Below are 20738 nucleotides of genomic sequence, written 5' to 3'. Positions count from 1 at the left end.
CTATTGTTGCAGCATGTGCAGCCTTTTTTTTTTTAATTGTACCCGGAATCTATTGATCGGGCTTCTTAATGTTGGTGTTTTCTTACTAATTAGCTCATTTCCTCTCCTTGAGCTAAGAGCTTCAACATTAGCGGGATGGGTTGCAAATTTAATTAACACATTTATTCCAAACATCAAGAATGTCATATATTATATAAGATTGATATATATCATATCACATTTGCTCTACCATTCTAAATCTGTCCAAATGCGCATCGCAACAGAATTTAACACTTAAATGAAACCACAGAATCCCCCATACTTTGACTGTTTCGCACACTGTAATGAACCTCCTGGAGTTGGCAGGAGGAGGATGGCACCACGTGGCCCCCTGCAGGGTTGGGAAGTGAGGAGTGGATGAAGCTGGATCCTTTGTTGGAACATTAGGCCAGATGAGACGCGTTGTAGTGAATCAGAAAGAGGGTCGAAGAAGCACATAATTAACTTTTAGATAGGGACAATCTCAAAAGGATATGCAATATTTAATGTAACATAGGGAACAAAGGCAAACGACTTAGATAAAGGGAATGAAAGTGGATCCCAACAGTGAAAACTAATTACAAAAAAGAAACAATACACTGCAAGTTGTGGTGCATTGCATAGAGACGTAGATAAGCCAAAAAGAAACCCTTATTAGGAAGCTGAAGAATACGAAGAGAACAAAACAAGATAATACTCAGAAATTCTTCTTCTATACATCAAAAATAGTTTCCCATTCAAATGAAATTGCTAACTAAATGATGTGATTATATATTACGCTATACGCATATCTAAAGCACGATTAAATGCACATGCTGAACTCTGATGGACTCACCCGGGTGGGTCTCAGGAGCCATGTTTGGAACTTTGATTGAAGTGTTGATTTCCAAGATGAAAGAGGGAAACAAAATAACTCAAGACAACATTTAACATGACATAAAAATGCAGATTTCTGGCCATTAATACCTGATGCTGGTCCTTTAATACAATTTGTTTCTTTGGCTAATCAGAGAAGGGTTATTCATCCTGACACATCTATAAATGTTAGCACGTTTCAGGGCTCCTGAGAAGATGGAAGGTAACTTTTTTGCACCCATTTGCTTCTGAAAATCCTGACATTTTTTATGACTGATGGAAGAGCTCTGCCATCTGTTCAGAAAGCTCTGGGATATTCGCACCCATGGAAGTGACACAGGGCTCCAGGCTCACAAGGTCAGTGAATCTGTTCTCAAATTTCCAACGCCGCCTTGTCGGGGGGTCCCTGCATGTCTCCAGATGTAGCATCACAGGCCCAGCTTTGCCGCTGACTGTTTTCACCTTCCAGTTTATTTAATTCCTCTGTCTCATCTGTGAGAAATGCCAGGTCCAGTAATCACTCAGCATCAGGCAGCAGAGTTCTGTTCTCTTCTCGAGTCACAAGTTCAAAATTATGCTTAATTGTTTATTTGACCTTTTCCCGAACCATCTAATTTCTCTGTACAGTGAAACGTCTCCATTTTTCTCTTGAATATCTTGAAACTTTGATGGTGTTTGGTCCTGTTTGAGATGAAATGATTATCTTTTTGACAGGGTCACAACCTGATCTGACCCCATGACTTTGGCATTGATGGCTTGTTGGTGGAAGACACCAATAGTTGCTGCTGTTGCACCTTTCATCTTGCTCACCTGAGCCAAGCACAGACTGCTGTCAGATGGAAAAGCTCAGCACGTCTGGTGATATGTAGTGGTGTGTACTGGTGTAGTCCTGTAAATCAAGCAAACGCCACCATCGTTTACACTTGCAATGAAATATTCTGTTTCCCACTTTGGACATAAATTGTTGATCTTCTCGATTTTCGATGGACCGTCCAGATCAGTGGTTTAGTGGATTTAGTTAGAGAATTAAATCCAAGGTTTATGGTCTACATTACCAAAGATAAAGTGTTTTACTTACTGGGTCAAGAGTTAAAAAGAAAATGTTACAGTATTTTACGACATAAATCCATATTCAGACATATACAAATCCATTTTCTTGGTATCATTTACATTAGCTATCTTACATGAACTATTTGTGTTTTGCAGCATCCAGGCAGCTTTAGAAGCTCAGTGTGTCGATGGTATTAATCTACATAAACTGGAAGCTGTCAACACTGATACAATAAATCAGGTGGTCAAGTTCAAGTTTTTCCCACTTTCTCTGATTCCTGCTTGTCCTGACATCACTGGCATTTAACTTTTTGGTTGTTGAAAGAGCAGATGGATCTTTAATTACAGAGCGTGTGTATCCAGAATGTCGATTATCTACTTGAGACACCGAACTGAAGTTCTGCCACCCCTGATAAAAGCCTCCCAATAGTGAACAGTGATTCTTGTGTGGCAAGGTAAAGATAATCTCAACCTTTCCAATCAAACTCTTGTCTTGTTGAAGAAAATGAGATTACACCTAAAGGACTACCACAAATGTGATACAACGCTGCTGATCATTTCAATATGGGGCTTTTCTGAGTGGGTAAGACAGTGGACCACTAAGCCAGTAAATGTGTCTTTGTGCATGCAAGGAAATCAAACTCCTGTGGCAGTTTCGTTAGGATAAATGCATGTGGACTAGAATCAGCCCAGAGAGCGTAGTAGCCGAACTACCACCCCCACATGGCTCGGTTGTGACTTACTTTTCAGAGCATGTGGACGACCAGCTGGCTTATGTGATCGGTGAATGCCCTATATTTCCCTTATATCTTACTGACGTGGAAGCAGAAGCTTTACAAAGTGGTGGTGGTGACCTTGTTTGGGCAAGTATCACTGGAGCAAGGCAACGCTGATGTGGCTGAAAGAACAAGATATTTTAATGTTGACGGATGGGCGCAAACCAGAAATGTGGATTTGTGCGTAAAGGATGGCTTTGACCAGTAGAGCAGTAATGTGGACTCGGTTCACACATAAGGCCATCTTTGCTGTTAAGAGGAAAAAACAATTAATGAAAAGCTTCCCTTCCCCTGCAGCTTGAATGCAAGCGGAGAGATGGGTTCAGTAATAGATTTTTGCTGACCTCAAGGTCCAACACACTCAAAGACATCAGAAAAGCGGGGCATTGAACTCCCTGTGGGGCAAATGGATATTCATCCAGGATGTCATTCTGCTTCTTGGTGCGCTCCTACAGGCTATTACCGCTAGTCACCATGGCAGTTATCGCAAGTGTCGCTGACGGCATTCAATGTGCAGATTGCATCTTAGCAATAAAGTTCTTTCCTTCAGTGCTATAGAATCCAGGTAGATGGCATTGTTTTGATGGCGCAGATGGTTCAGTCCACACCAGGTGACAAAGTTGGTGATGACCTCCCTGTATTCCAGTTCGTTCCCCTCAGACACACGTCCAACGATGGCTGTATCGTCGGAGAACTTCTGGAGGTGGCAGCTGTCCGAGTTGTGGCTGAAGTCCGATGTGTAGAGAGTGAAGAGGAAGGGAGAGAGAACTGTACCCTGCGGTGCCCCCGTGCTGCAGACTACCACGTCGGACTCACAGTCACGGAGCCTCACGTACTGTAGTCTGTTGGTGAGGTAGTCAGTGGTCCAGGCAGCTAGGTGACAGTCGACTCCGGCTCCCTCCATCTTCCCTCTCAGCAATGATGGCTGGATTGTGTTGAAGGCACTGGAGAAGTCAAAGAACATGGCTCTCACAGTGCTCCCAGTGCTCTCTAGGTGTGAGAGTGACTGGTGCAGCAGGTAGATGACCGCGTCATCCACACCAATGCCCGGTCGATATGCAAACTGTAGAGGGTCCATCTTGCTGTCCACCAACTGTCGGAGGTGGGTGAGAACGATCCTCTCCATGGTCTTCATCAGGTGAGAGGTTAAAGCCACTGGCCTGAAGTGGTTGGGCTCCCTGGCGTGCGCAGTCTTAGGAACCGAAACCACACATGATGTCTTCCACAGTAGTGGAACTCTCTCCAGACTGAGGCTCAGGTTGAAGATGTGCAGGATGTTGAAAGTTGTTCATTGTAGGATGACACATTTACACGTTTGTTATTGTCACAAGAGAATGACATATTTCATGTTTTATGTATGTGAACAATATGTGAGAGAAATAGGCCATAAAAAAGTCCTGGATCTTTGAGTTCAGCTCTTGAACATTTGCATTTATATTTTTGTTGAGTGTGCAACAGGTTCCTTGTCTGTGGCTCATTGTTCTTTGCTAGCATATGAAAAGCGGCAGTTCTAAAAACTTGAAACACGCCACAAACATTCTCGCAGTAGCGCCAATATGATAACTTTCAGGGGACTTCTCGTCATCCACTTTGGTCCACTTTGTCAAATTTGTTAATTTCTTTTAGAATTGATAAAAGTGTTCCATGGATTGTAAATTTGTTTAATCATTTATTAAGGTCTATTCCTTTTGCTGATTTATTTTATAAATGTGAATTTTTTTGTGTTTTGTTTTGTAAGATGTAAAAAATGTTTGTAAAAGCGTTGTAAAGGTGTTTCGTGACATTTATTTTGTAAAGCACATCCAGTCACCTCCTCAACATCGTGACCCTCTGATGTCAATGTTTTAAAATTACTTAGGACAATCCATCTCTTTTTCATGCCTTTTCTTTTGGTTTACTGGGATAATGACTATAATTAATTAGTATAATTAATCAGAGCCTTTTTTTATGTGTTCATCCAGTTTAAAAGGAAAGCCAGGGCAGTTTCAGTTTTTAAACTCTGTTCCTAATTTTCTGTCATCGTGTATTCAGTGATGTGGTACGATAAGTATTCAGTATTTTGAATAAAAGACATCCCTTCAAAAAAAAAATTTCTTTTATATTGCCAGTAAAAAATATTTGATCAAGCATACCTGCCAGAAAATCCAATTAGGTGATTTTACAATGTCAAATAATATAACAAGCATCAAAAAACTACAATCAAGACACAACATGAAAGTTGTTTAAGACTGTGCAAATTAAGGTAGAATATTAAATTATACTAATCAACTTAAACAATTAGCTGTTTTTTCTCCCCCTTTTGTGCATTTAATGTGATTGCCCACAATTACGAGTGAAATGAAATAAAAAATAAAAACATTTTTTTTTTTAAAAAGAACTAGTAAAAAGGTCATTGTCAGAGCCAGTCAAATGATCCAAAAACAGAATTCAAAAATATGACCAACACGTTCCAGGCTTCTCCAGTCATTGTCATGGACACGTATCTAAAACAGCTTCACCTGGCTAGAATAAGCTTTTAGTCAGGGGGTTGCACCATGATACTCTCTGTAGCACCCGGTGCCTTTTTACTACATGTCTGCTCAACAACACTCAATATCTTATACACGTGCATTAAATATATGAACCAGGCTGTTAAAAGTCAGGGGTATAATAAGAGTGTCTGCATATACTGTCCAATGGGGACATGCAGAGAGACACCAAGAGAAATGGGCCGATGGGAAGCCGCAAACCAGTTTACGATGGTGCGTTGGGATTTTGATTATGCATTCCGAGGAGAGGCCGTCTAATCACTGGCTCACACCACATCCCTTCGATGTAGTTGAACAGAAATTACGCCAAATCAGCATCAAAATTAATGAGATTATTTGAATCATTTCGAAATTAATTTCATGCCAAAAGAAAATGAACATATACTGTATATCTTTAGTTTATCTCGTTTATGGTAAGCCTCGAGTCAAGTCTTTTTTTTTTTTTGCCTTATCAGAGTACAGAAAGGTCTTAACAACTCACCTTGGTGTCTCCTACAAGCCTTAAGGTGAATTCCAGGTGTGATCTCATGGGAGCTTTTTCTTCATCTTCTCCACCCTCCACCCATGCAGCTTTGACTGATGGTCCCTGAAGCTTTGAACACGTTCAGAGTGCTCATAGTTAGTGCCAGCTTTAGCCTGATTTCTATCTTTTTCGAGAAGTGCTTGGGGTGTTTTTTCACCTTCCTTTTATAGTAGAAATACTGTCTAACCGGCGACTGGACCCCTCAGACACAGGTGTTTTTCTACCGCAAAGGCTTGATACACATTAAAAGATGATCTCCATGTCACACTGCGAACATCGGCCTCTGTTCACTTAGATTAGTCACTTTAAATGAGTAAGTATATATATGCAAATGCTGTATTTATTCTCTATACTTCATTCACCTCGTGCATTTTTTTTTCTTTTGACATGAAAAATGCTTTCGCCGGAACTCTGCTCTTTCAACCAGCTTTCTAGAATTGAAATCCAGAATCTCGATCCTAAAAGCAAAGCATGACAACACACCGCCTCCCATTCAATTGTTTACCGGAGTCCCCATGTGTCAAGTGCATAAATTTGATGAAATTAAAATTGCCAGCATCTGCAAGAATGCCGTGATTGGACTGCTTTCAATGAATAGCTGCATGTTCCAACCTCGCTTGATGTAAGCCAGACACATTGTACTGGCACATCCACTCAGGCGGTAAATCATTCGGCCTGACTTCCAGAGACGACTGCTACAGGACGCATACGAGGGTTGTCGAGAATTTCCAGTGGCTTTATGGCAGCATTAAAGTAGAGTACAGTTTTTGCAGGGCAATCAATTTAGTAACATAGTCGGTAGAAACCGTAAAATAAGGTTGGATAATTAAACATGAGTGAACAATCCTTGTACATAAGGAAAGCATCACTCTTCAACTAAATAAATGTCTCTTGTTTACTTTAGACTACCTGATTCAGATGTGGCTGAAGGCCTTCACGGTGCAAATCTGGAACTTAAAACATCGACTTGTTTACGGTTCAATTATAGTGTTCAAATGAGCACATAAAAAGCGAGGATACATAAAAACCGGTTTATTTTATGGCACTGGATAAATCTGTCACTGGATTTCTTTATGCCTCCTTTGGAAAGCTGTTAAGATATCAGCAAGGACGCCTTTTTCTCTTTAGCATGAGGAACATCCAGTGAAAATTCCACTGAGAATAATAACTGAGAGATTGACACAGAGAAGAGAAATTCTAAAGAGGCTGTGATGCATCGATAGACGCTGTGAGACCAGCAGTGCTCTGCAGTCTTGTCCTCCCAGACCCCTTTTCTAGAGAAATATCTGATTGGCTGCAGCAGTGGGGCTTTCACAGAGACCTAATCTCTGACTAGAATGTGTTGACATGTCAGCGAGTCCTCTTTGATCCTTTAGATGTGTAGAATGTGAGTGAATTGAATTTCCTGCAGTTAGCGATAGTCTTTAAGTCCTTCTTTAACACTCATAAAGCCAAAGAAAAATGAACCGTTCATTCTCGTCATAATGAGAAAAATCTTAGATGTTACTTTTACTTATTGTGAAAATGCCACATCTAACTCGCAAGGTAACAGATTTTTCAACATTTTCACTTTGCTTGTACAAATTACACATGCACACAATTCATTGTGCTTACGGTCAATGTGTTGCAAATATATGCTGTAGTTCTTCTGTACAGGAGTGTGTAAAAAATAGAAGAAACACAGTATATAACTGAAGCATTATAACTACCAAAAGTAATTTGCACATTTTGATACATTACAAAAATAACCAATAAACATACAGAATGCACTAAATGCACTAATCAATAAGTGAAGAAGTTATATAGTCTATGTAAAATCCCCTGGCCCCGTTTCCCTAGAGGCTCTGGTCCTCTTTGGAGCTCCTCCTACCAGGGGCCTGGGAGCTCAAGGATCCTGTGCGGCCGATCCTAGCGCTGCATTCTTCGAGACACAAATCTCGGATGTTACTCCTGGCATCTGCTGGAATCTGTCCAATTTGGGGCTAACAGCACTAACTGGCCAGATGTCCGTGACGATGTCTCCACTCCCCACGTCCCATTCACTTAAGCAACTTGTCTCTGGAGAACATCGATCGGATGTAACCATTGATCTTAGTTGTTTGATTCTGATAGTGGTGCCGACGCTTACTAGACCCTTTTTGCTCAGTGTACAGCCTCCGGGTGCTAGACCTGGGGTGGAAGCTCCCATATATCATATATAAGTTCTCATATCGGTCTGGACAGCCATTAACGGGGCTCCAGCCTTCTATCTCAACCTAATTCAAACAATTTGTGTTCCGCTTTATGATCCATCACATAAAACATATAAAAAAGGCGTTACATCATTCAACATTAATATTGATGATGGTACATTTATTTAGCATATGGACTGTCATTTAAATATGATGACAAATGCCTCAGTCGTAGTTCCACAATTCTTGCAGGTGGTTCCTTACACAAGCCTGTTTAATGAAGGAACCTCTTATTTTTATACATTCATATAACAGGTGTTGCAGCAGAGTGGAGGAGTGTGCACAACACGTGCTCACACAATAGCAAGATGATGGCTTTGTTTTTTTTGGGGGGGGGGGGTCTTTGCTAAACCCTTACTTATGCTACTATACAATAGTGATTCCTTGATAGATTATGGAGACTTGCTTTTTATGAAAGTGCCTGACACTTACTTGAAAAACTGGCTTCTGTACATCACTGTTCTTTATTCCTGGTTGAGCCAATCTCGTCCATCACTGCCCTTTGTATGCAGCAGCAAACAGTCCATCTTTGTCTGGCTGCAGATTTTCTCGATGAGTGGTTTTGTTTGTATAAATCTCTTCTTGGGCTGGTTCTCACCTATTTGTGCTCCTACATGTGTAGAGACTCCAGTCGCTGTAGCTCACGGCCACAGGTCCTCCACATGTTGGTTCCCCAACACAGAGCCAACACAAACCTGGGTAACAAAGCCTTCAGTCCATCCTAAAAGACCAAGAGACAGGTTCTATTGGGCATTGTACCTGGTTATGGTTGTTTTTTTACTGAAAGGATTTAAATTTGTTTGATCTATGAGTGTTCTAGCGTAAACATTGTTAGTAATTTACACTCCTGATCTGAAACCGGAACCTGATCTAAAACCGGAAGCTGATCTGAGCCCGGGACCTAATCTGAGCCCGGGACTTGATCTGAATCCAGTACCTGATCTGAGCCCAGAACCTGATCTGAGCCTGGAACATGATCTGAGCCCAAATCCTGATCTGAGCCAGGAACTTGATCTAAAACTGGAACCTGATATGACCCCGGGACCTGATCTAAAACCGGAACCTGATCTGAGCCTGGGACCTGTTCTGAGCCCATCACATCAACACATGCGCTAACTTGTGTGCTAGCTCGAATCTTTTGTCAACATGATTGTACATTTGAAGTCAAAGTAAAAGAAAAAATAAACCTGACAAGAATAATCAGCTAAAAGAAAAAAGATAAATAAGTTTCAATGCAATCAAAAATCAATCTAAAGAGAAATACTGTATAAATCGATGAATAGACACAAGATTCCATCCAGATTTTTCAAGGCTTGTTATTTTTATCAGTTTGACAAAAGGCAGATTCTTTTTTTTAATATCCCACCCCCAAACCAATATGTTAGATAGTTTCAGGGTTCGTGTCACAATAACAACACTTCACATTAAGGTCACAATAACTATTTTTAAACTTGGTGAGAAATTCTACTTTACTGAGTGGACATTGTTCTTTACTGGAGAGAAGACTAATTAAAATGGGACACAAGACGTCCCAGAAAGACCGATTAGTGCCTGGAACCTTCCCTTGCATGTTGTCCAATCTCATCAAAATATGGGAGGAATGTGATATGTAGGTGCTGCTTAGCATATTATTAACACATTTTGGAACACTGATAAATAATTACTGATATAATATGAAACTGAAAATTCTTTTTCATGCATTATTGATGCAAGCCACAAGTTCTTGGGGGGTGGCAAATAAACATAATAAATCCACTTAAGACAAAATCTTACTTAAGATTGTAATCACGCCTCCTCTGAAAAGATGTCCTTTTACCAAGGGAACATATAGCAGAGTGTCATTCCCATAGCATATCTCTGAAATCAGTCATTATGTCCAAAAAATGAATACAAAGGATTATTGTAGCAATATAAAGGATGTGAAAAAAAATTGCATGTGTGTGCGAAAGTGGCCTGGAGACAGATTGTGTTCCTGGTTTGGTATCTGTCATAATGTGTTTTGTTCAAGTTTGAATGCGTCGCAAAGCTGTTGTTCAGCATCTCCAGAAAACGGCTCCGATTGGTTGGCACAAAAGCAATATTTTGAGTCAAGAAAAGGTCTGTTAAAGAGCGCTATTTCTTTTATCCTGGTAAAAGTCCCAATGCTAGTAGGGGTGAAGACAATCGGGTCAGTCGGCCCTGCCAATGAGCTGGGAACCCTAATTGTGAGGGCAAAAAACCTGGCACATTTACCCCCAGATGACATTGCACCACATGCACGTGATGATGGTGGGACAAACGATGATATATATGTTTCCCCCATTCTAGGAGCGTATACATTGACAATCAATACACTGATCTGAATATTACCTTCATACTGAATGGCTTCAATTTTTATGTTTGGAAATATAATTAGTAACTTAGAAGAGCTTTACAATTAGTGGAGAGTGAAATGCAACTGCTTACTATTTATATTTAAAATAACAACTTTTTTCTGGACAGTATTACCTTCAATATAGGACAGTGGAAGATGTTGGCAAGTTGTCGAGGCTACAGAGTCCAGACTAAGAGTCATTATTTGTTAATGCTAGTGGCTCAACTCAGCTGCCAGTTATGTGATTAGAAAAAAATGATGTTATCTATTACAAGCATTTCAGTTCAAAATGAAACATATGTTTTTTTCTCTAAAAAAAAACACCAACAAATGTCCATAATTGCAAATGCAGTATGTTATTCTTGTTCAGTCTATGCATGTTTGTACTGATACTCTGGGAGTTTTGCGTAAATTAAATGAAACGACTGTTTTCAAGTCACAAACACTTGCAATTCATGCCACCACAGCAGTTGTCAACATTCCCAGTGGGGATACCTCCATTTTATAATTATCTCTACTAATAATATTTTGATCAGTCATAATTTAAAAGTCTCCAGGGAGACGTTCTTGTGAGTGTGTGGTCAGAGGTAAAGTTAATTCAGCACACATTCACTTGCATCACTTAAGCGAAAAACTGCCTCTTCTTTGACTGCATGATGTCTCTGCTAATAGACACTTGACAGAAGACTTCCTGTTCCCATTTGACCATTAGTTTGTGTTGAGGTACTATTAAGTTTAAATGTTCCTGCATTAGCTGCTTTCTTAATATATCATTTAAAGGTTAGCACATTACTTTTACAATATATAACAAATACATTACACATGCACTGCAGGAATTACAGACTTCAGGGTTAGGGGGAAAAACACTTCCCTTCTCTTGGGGAGGACATCCATTGAATAGCTCACAGGCAGTGAATCAGACCAAAAAACACATTTTCTTGCTGATGGGCTGCCACCACAGTGTTACAACATGGTCTCTAACTGTCATCTTATAAAAATCCTGAGTATCTGTATCATGCCTAAATCAAAAGGCATTGAAACACAGATAAAGCAGTGGGCCATAACATTGTTGTTGTAGTCTAAATGAGAAAATAGAAGAATTCAATAGACTTATTTCTCAGTACTTAGCTCAGTTGAATGAGGTGACAAGTCACCCCGCAAAGGCATTAGAGAAAGAATTATAGGAGCAAATGTCTGCCTTTCCAGTGGAACTCAACCATGTCTTATTAAAAATGGGGAAAAAGGCCCATGTCACATAAGGGATTAGAAATTTGTATTTGAGCGTGAAATGAGTCTAGTGCCGTCCACTGTACACACAGTAAATGTTCTACACCCCCCTGAATACATTAAATAAAGTGCCCTAACCTCAAAATTTTGATTTGCCTGTTAATCCTCTGGGTGAATTTCTCCTTTTTCTCCTTTCTCCAACCAATTTCTGTCAGACGTTTTAAACATTAACTTTCAGAAATGATATTAGAGGAGGATTCATCTGAAAAAACTTACTGATAAACAAAGAAAACAAAAACAACTTTTCACTGTTTATTCTGCCCACATCAACAGACTTACAACCCACATTATGATTTATGTCTTGCATAACTCTGCCCTTGTTTCCCTCAGCAACAGAGCACAGAGGCTTCAGTAATTACTGTAAGTGAAAATGGAATAAAAAGGGAAGGCAACTGCCACCATATGCAGGTTATGTTTATAGGAAGATCGTCTTTATAACACCATCTGTTGGGTACATCGTGTACACGGTTGAGCCAAATGCTCTTTCCTATAGAAAGTGAATCACACAAAGTTTGATAAGACAGTAAACAAAATGTGCAAATAAAGCAACTACTTTAATGATCAACTCTCATCATCACTGGGATTTTCAAATGTATTCTAGCTGCTCCTTCGATTCCACGTAAAGCCTCATAATCCTCATTCTGCTTAATGACAAAGGCAGCGGCATAACGCTGGCTCCCTTCTCAAAACAACATTACCTCCCATAAAAAAATCACACATATATGTTATTTTGTCCATTTTAATTAAATTCAAGATGCTTTTATCTGTTATCAAAAATGTTTTATGGCACTTTATAATGCTTTCCTGCTGATGACCAGCCAAACAAAGGTGGAGGTAAACAGGAAGAGGAGAGGACAAGACACACATCAAGCGTGCAAATATATTACACATGGGCCTGATTTACCGAAGCTTTGCATGTCTTAAAACATGTGCAACATGTGTGTTGACGTCATCTACAAAAAAATGTGCAACTGCTTCCACTGAGGATTGAAGTGGGTAAAACTGTCCATTTTGAATTTAGTGCGTCTTCCTGGGACGGAGAATATACTGATTAGAAATATTAGAATATGCAGTAAACCTGGGCGATTTTGCGGCGATTGTAATTGCGTCTCAATATATACGTTGAACGGGCAGGTCCAAATCACTGTAGGCACACTGGCTGCTGTCAGGAGGCTGACACACAGGAACAATCAACTATAACACAGAGAACAGATTTTTCTCATTGGCATAAGTATAGTTGGAATACTGACAAACAGTCGTAGCAACCCGGAGCTGCTCAGGGGACAGATCTCAGATGTAGTCAATGCTACGATGTGCAGAATCAGCCATTACATAAAAGTTCCAACTTTCAAACTGAATGACCCAAACACAGGTTTTATGGGCTCCTCCCAAGAGCCGTTGTCTGTACTCATGTGCAAATTGTTGGGCCAGACAAGGTGTTTACCAGCTGTTTGGTGTGAACAGCAAAAGCTCCAGTGAAGCTTACGAGCCATAGTGGACACTGCTCACACCAACCATGCAGTGGTGATCAGGGCCTGCACGGTGGATTTTTGTTGCTCTTCTGCCAGAACGTGCTGTCAAGAGAGATTTTCTTTTGTTCTGCACTTTGCTTCTTGCCACCTTCTTTTTACTTCCTCCACTGTTCTATTTGTTTTCCCGACAGCGTTTACTTTGGTACAGATGCCGCTCCTTATCAGATTTCTTTTTTGATGTTTAGATTTTTGCGTTGTAGATTGTTTAGCTGTTTATTTGCCTCCTCTACGAGCATGTCCACACCACGGCTGAAGAACAGAATCCAAAATCCCATCCTGGAAACATTTTTACAAAGATTGAAACAAATGTGCAGCATAAAAACAGTTTGAAATTTTGCTAATACTGTGTAGTGGAGAGGTAACTACAGCATTCAGGATGGAAACTACAGACATTTAATTTTCCTATTTCCAGAGGCGTTGATGGATTTTCACGGAGGGTTGTGTGACTTCAGTGTGGAGCCACACACTAAAACAACATCACTTCCTTCACACAGAATCCACAAAAGCACAAAATATCTTAACTTCATTGTTTGATGCAAGCGGTGACTTTTTTTTTTTTTTACTAATATGTGTGTTGTTGTAATATATGTCTTGTATGTACAGTTTGTTATTAAGGAGTAAAAAACAACAACATGCAGAACCATTTTCTTCTTTTTTGCTGGAAAATTTCTTGCAACAGCAGCGATACAATAACTTTCCTGTCACTCCGTCATTCATTTTCTTCGAAATGGTCAAATTTTTGAATTTGTTTTAGACATGCTAAACATGACGCAACTTGTAAATTTGCTTCATCATTTCTAAAAGTTTATCCTTTTTTTTCAATTGTTTTGTAAATGTAAATTTGTTTTTGCAATTTTATTTTGTAAAATTTACATTTGCTTAAAACTACAGTAAGTCTCATGAAGTTTCATTTTCCATTTCTGGGCTACATGAGCACACAGTGAAGCACCTTATCAGACATCTCAACGAGTCATGCCCATCGGGCGTTTTTCTGAGGATATGGATTTAAAGCAGAAATAGAATGTAGAAATAGAATAAACTTTAAAAGTTTGTTGTTTAGGAAAATAGCAGCCATTTCCAGTCACCTCTAATTGTCTGCTTTTCCCCTCACCACTCATTTATACACTTTCACACAGCCTGCATTGGACATTTTGTCAAATCTGTGAGATTCCTGTTAAAACCGTTTCGTCCTTAGTCTTTTAAGGGAGGACCCAAAGCATTGTGTTGGTGGAGACTCAAAGGCAGTAAGGCAGGTACGAATGGATGAATCTCTACCTAAGGTATACCGTAGATATTCTGTTGATACCATCCATTAGTGGAGTCAGACTACATCGTCACAAATTAAAAATAAGTGCCTAAGCTTAAGTCCCTTCCTCAGGACCGTCTGTCTTTAGTGGAACTTGCCAATAACTACTTCAAGTATTTCTTTACTTTTTTGCCTCCAATTGCCAATAATTGCAAAAGATTCTGCATCGCCTATCAGACCTTAACATCTGTAATGATGGGTTCTTTATTCAACACAGCGGTTTCTGTGTTGGCAACTCTAGACTTTGTTAGAATTCATTCGTCCAACAGTCAAATAGGAAGTTCCAAGTGTTTTTCGGTCATCACGCATCATAGAATAATTTTTGCAAGAGAACTACATCTTTAATCAGGCAAAGGGTTCTTTTAATTCATAAGTGTGCAACTCTTTTAGCCCTGTCTTTATTGGGAAGCATACTAAAGATGGCTGCTTTTCTTTTGAAGATGATTGTAATTGCTAATGAATTCTATATACAGTGTCTGTTTGTTCAAGGAGACCTGTTTTTATCCCAATGAAAAGTTTGACCATCCCATACTCTAGTAAAAGAAGTTAGGAATGTTTCATTTGTTTTAATTCACTTGAATCCAACAGTGGACTTGTTTTGATTTATTATTTTTAGTCAAATCTTCATGTTTGTCTCCCATTCGATATATTTGATGTGATATATTTGATTTGATATCTTTAGAGTGGCCATAATGTAAGGACAGATTAATCATGCACTGATGTGACCCCCCACTCCAAGTTTGCATTTCTATGGAAGACATAATGAAACTGATATATTAGAAATTGGAAACAAAGGATAAGTTTTACCAAAAATTAATGAGCTCTTCTTTGGCCAATTATATACATTTCCCGACAATGTCATTACAATCCAGGCATAAAGTTTGGAGCTATTTTGCTAACAGTAAGACAAACAAACGCTGGCTGTCCTTGGAAGAGGAAATAATGGCCATTCTTAAAAAAAATATAGGGTCCAACGCTTTGGATGTTGAACCAATTTTATCCAAAAAAGCACCGTACATTATTCTGTCTGCACGTTGCCACGACCCCAAGAAAGATGTGGCTTCCCACTGAGCTTAGTCTTAGCGAGAGGGAGGAGCAGAGCCTGTCAAACAAAGCCTGAAATCCTTTAATCAATCTCTCTCTCTCACCTTCCAGCACAGCGGCAGAGCACACGCAGCAGTAAAACTGGTAAAGAGGCAGAGCCCTCAGTTCTGCTGGATTTAGCAGCACAGCACAGCCACAGAGGAACCCACTTTCTCAGTCAGCTCTGGCACAATATTGATACTTGGCTGCTCTAGGTGCAAGATAGTAACAAAATGAATACATGATAAACTTTTAATATGCTGCATCTTATTTTGATTGGCGTGTCATATTTTTTATGCACTGTGCTTGGCATTAATTTCTTCCGTTTAGCCCCTACTATATTACTTTTTTTGTTCTCCGGATCAGCCATCAAAGTGAATTAAATCTTGCTTGGTTTATGCTGTGCTCCAGCCATACGTTAGTAATCCCTTCATTCAAATATTGCATCTTTTCGTGTGTTTACTGCAGGATATATTCACATTCAATAATGGTGTTGAAAATAAAAAAACATAAAATTATAGTGTTCCACAGCATGCTCTCAACTATTCACTTATTATCCATCCATGTGAAGTCAGTCCTAGTATTTTTGTTATCAATTTGTTGGTAAAATGACATGCAGAGAACACACACACACACACACACACACACACACACACGTTTAAACCTGTTTTAAAATAAGCAGAAAACTAAACTGTTTTCAACTGAGCTGAGGGTGTTACCTGAATCCACAGTGGAGACAGTGAGAGAAGCAGCAGTTTAAGGATTTTAAAATACAAAAATGCAAAATACTTAGGTAGGGTTGATAGCAGAGGCTTGAGACAGTGGGCTGAGGAACAAGAGAGCTGGAGACTCAAGGCAGGGCATGGTTGGGCAGAACAGGAGGCCGATGTTGGCTGAAACTGGACAAAAATGTCTGAGACAGGGTGGCGGAGAACACAAAACTGGCCTAAACCTAGCAGGCAGGAAAAAAGTGGAATATAAATAATAATGAACATTTACATGACATATTTTTCTGTAAATATAAGCAGTGAGGATTGTGCCTGTTGTGTTCATAGACACGCCTTTGCCAGTTGTGACATAACGGAGAAAATGTAACAAAAATTAATATGTTTTGGTTTGTTGTTGTTTTTTTTAGAATAAAAAGCAAAAGAGGTTTTTGGCAATACTTTAGTCATCATCATGAAGACATTTGGTGAGGTGGATGTTGTCGTTCATTTCATAGCGGAGTGCAGATTCTGTTTTAATTGTTGCCAAATGAATTTTATTTTAAAGTCAAAGTCATGGATTTTAAAGATGGCATGTGGAAAAAAGCCATCCTTCAACCCCATCTCTGTGAAGCATTAAACTGTCTGACTTCCTTCGTGTCACTGGAAGTGAAGATTAGAATATTGCCACAATTTGCATATTTCATCTATCATTTTTAACAAGCTTGGAAAAGAAATACCATCAGAAGACTTGCTGGGATGAGTTTTTCCCCCAAAATGAAAATTATAAAGCAGGATTCTCTCACAGCTGGTGTGAGCTGGATTTCCCTATTCGGCCGATGATGCAGCTGCTGCCTATAAATAGGCCCACCCTAGACAGGCAAAGAGGAGATTTCAGGTTAAACCCTAATCTGACCCCCTATGAGGTGAGGATCAGTAGAGGTAACCCAGGTTCTCTCAATCCCCGGTGCTCTGCGTGGGAGATGCACTGACCCACTCAGCCTCTGTCCTCTAGCAGTCACAATGCAGACACGGGAGGGTTAATGTCTGTGCCTTTTATTGCTCCAGTTGACCAAATGTGGGTGAGATTTGGTCTCAATTTTACCCAAAACCGACATTGCCAGTGTGCTTTTCTTTCATCCAAAGGTAATCTTGTCTCTTTTGTCTCCCTCCGTGGTGTATTTATTCTGCAGTCTGCTATCATGAAATAGTTTAGAACAGGAAAGACATCCAAAATCCCAAGTTCTGATGATTTTGGTGTCGTTAATAGCAGTAGAATAAAGATACTTTACCTTTATGTTTGTTTTTTTTAGGAAGCCCTAGTTTTTGGAAGTCCTCTACCTCTCCTGGCAAATTCAACATGATGGTACACCTGGATCCAAATGTGAAAGAAGGAATTTCAAAAAGCTTAATTTTTGATACTAAAGAGAACTCTAAATACAACAGCTCAAGAGCTTCACTTTTATTTACATGTAATCTGTTCTGATCATAAAACTGATGAATGAATGAAAGGATGAACTGGATAGAAAAGAAACAAATGAAAAGGCAAAGTTATGTGTTTCAGCAGTGAAAAACTGCAATGCGTGCCTATTTAGCAAGAAGGAAAGCATTTGATTAAAGACCAATGTCAAATATATGATTCAACACAGATGTTTGGTGATAGCCAATGAGAAACCTTTTTGCTAAAAACATTTAAAAAACACATTTATATGTTCACTTTTCTATCTAAGGAAATTAGTCTGGGTTCTTGTGTGAGAAGGAGGAAGAGCAGGACAAAGGTCACAATAAAGGTGCAGCAAGACGAACTTGCTAAACGGTCGATGTGCTCGTGTCGCTGCAGTGAATGAACGGATGTTCTGAAGAAAAATCAAGTCCAAAGACGCACAACAATATCAGTTCCTCCCTGTCTTCTCTATCGATGCCTTCAGCACAAAAAGTTGAAAGTTGGACCTTTTGCAGTGCCTTAGGCATGTGTTTGTATGGCCACAAACAGGTATGGATGCAATGAAGGGCTCATTCAAAATGCAAGTGCACACAAACACACGCAACTAAATCTATAAACATCCAGTTAGTTCTTGGACCTGGGTGGCTTTTGATTGGTGGGTGAGAGGAGAAAGCTACAAACTGAGGTACTACTGGTGTTGTCATCAAATTCCATCTATGTAGTTTCCTTTGGGAAGATAAAGTTTGGTGATTGTATCACAGCGCTGGGGCTGCAGCCCAATCAGCTAATGTCATTTCGGAATTGTACAGATGGCCACAGAACTCCAAGATTCTTGAAATGCATGCTAATTTTGTTTCCCACCAAGTTAAACAGTCCTGCGTGAACATTCTCCTGAGCAAGATGATATTAACATTTGAGTTTGTGTGATGGTCTGATGGCTTATCATCTTAAATTCAAAGTTTTGCCCCCCTCCCTTCCCCCGTCTTTGGTGGATTCAGCATTGTTGACTTTGCGTGCAGCAGCACTTAGCAAACTAAGCCCGAGGCAGTTTGCTCTCTCCTGGGGAGGAAGGTTATACACGTTTCTGCACACTCATAACGGTTGATTCTCATGAATGAAATTAATTTTTGTCCCTGTGCAAGGCAACATCTGCATGAATAGCAATGATGTGGTATTGTTTACCTCACTGACAGGACTGAATTGCATTGTAACATCAACCCGTTCACTGTGGCTCACCTATAGTTTATTTCTTCAAGGCTGCTTTAGCTCCTTTAAAATCCTATCATCCATTAGCTTTAATAGCTATGTGTTGCTTCTGGGGAGAGGCTAAATCAGTCCTTTAAATGCTGTGTCACTTTAACTGTCAGGAAAACGTTACAAAAACTGTTCCTTGATCTAGGACCTTAGCTTACACACAAAAAAAATCATTCAGCGGCTATTTTGAATATACTATCCAGCTAGCTCTGCAGGATCTCGATGTGAATGATTATGCCTGCAGAAAGCAGGTGCTTCACACATAGAGAACACCATACCCTCAGCCTTTATAAAGACTTTACCACGTACAGGAACATCTCTTGGCAACCTGCCTACAGCCTTTATCAGCAGGTTTTCAATTATTTTGCTTTAGGCCATTATGACTTATATTGACTTATCATGGGTGCAAATGCATCAGTTAGGTCATTGCAGGTAGGGGATCCACACTCTGGCCTTGAGTCAACAGTCTATACATCAAAGGATCTCTTAGGGCAAAGAAGTGGACCCTTGGCATTCGTCAACTGAGGAATCATCTTTTTAATGTTCTCTCTCTTTCTACTTCATAGGTCACAGATGGGGGAAGCATCAAGCAGAAAATTTTCACCTATGATGCAATGTTTAATACCAATTACTCTCACATGGAGGACTACCGCAGACGTGAAGACCTGGTGTACCAATCAACAGTTCGGTGAGCCTCCAAATCATTTAGTCCTCCCTTGTGTAATGTCTCCTTCCAACCAAAGTGGCATTTTTGACCTTGTTCACTTGTCAGTTCGATGTTTTATATGTTCCTTGACTGGTCGTAACTGAGATATGACCTCAGTTTTCAAGTAAAGAGTTAATTTTATAATCTTTCAATGACAAAAATGTAGCTCAGACATGGTTTGTGTGCTGAAGCAATGAACTAAACTTCTATGGAACAGCTCCTAATAATATATGGGATTAATATTGTCAGTTCAACACAACTTTATTTATATTACATGTGTTGCAATCAAAATTATTTTTGCGAGGGGAGGGGGGTAAGGAGGGAACAGACACATACATAACATAAGAACATATATACTAATATACACAACTTAGATGTAACAAAATGAACCTTTAAACTATAACCTAAAAACTTTAGATTTTAGCTTAATCTTAAAGCAGAGAGGGAGTCAATCACCCCTGCCCAAACATGGACAAGGGTATGATCTGGGCAGGCAACGGAGTGAAGTTGGCCAAACACAAGTAGCGTTCTCCGGGGCAGGCTGTTACCAATGAATCCACATTAAACTATTCAGAATGAATCAGTCAAAACAAGAACGTATTGTTTACCACTGTGGAGCACCACTTTGCTTAAATTTGTTTTGAAATGGTGGAGAAACCAATTTTGAGGTATTTTGCAACGATTGTGCAGCAGATCGAGTAAAGGTAGTTTTTTTCCAAAGTCTGTAGGACAGTTAGGGACCTTCAGAAGAAAACAACTATTTGATGGGTACGGAGAGATAACGAGAGGTGCTTTAAAACTAAACAGCAACCAGTGAGCCTCTCATTTCACTGCAAATGAGGGTAAACCAGAAGAGCAACAATGACAACGATTGGTGTCATCATTAGCACCAGGAATAAATCTTGTACAGGGTCGTCCAGGGGTTTTAGTTGTTTGTTGATTTGATGCAGCCGCATGCTTGAAAATTCCATCACCTTCATCTAAAATGAAAAAAGGAACCTGTGACGCAGCTTGCAGCTAAGATTGTCGATGTGACGCTTCAAAGAAAGTCTGTGGTCGATCCAAGTGCACTATTATTTATTCCCGTT

The 20738-nt window shown here is 39.7% G+C and overlaps 1 protein-coding gene across 1 annotated transcript in view; it reads left to right on the top strand.

Annotated features, from left to right (window-relative positions):
• Positions 1-20738, top strand: part of igsf21a (immunoglobin superfamily, member 21a) — a 119120-nt gene that overhangs the window by 51661 nt on the left and 46721 nt on the right. Inside the window, exon 3 of the mRNA XM_003973035.3 lies at positions 19511-19632. Coding sequence (XP_003973084.1) covers positions 19511-19632 — 122 coding nt within the window. The remainder of the gene's footprint in view (positions 1-19510; positions 19633-20738) is intronic.

Source organism: Takifugu rubripes, chromosome 19 (assembly GCF_901000725.2).
Source record: "Takifugu rubripes chromosome 19, fTakRub1.2, whole genome shotgun sequence".
Classification (NCBI taxonomy): Eukaryota; Metazoa; Chordata; class Actinopteri; order Tetraodontiformes; family Tetraodontidae; genus Takifugu; species Takifugu rubripes.
The sequence above is the reverse complement of the archived record's forward strand: the minus strand, read 5'-3'. Positions and strand labels throughout refer to the sequence as shown.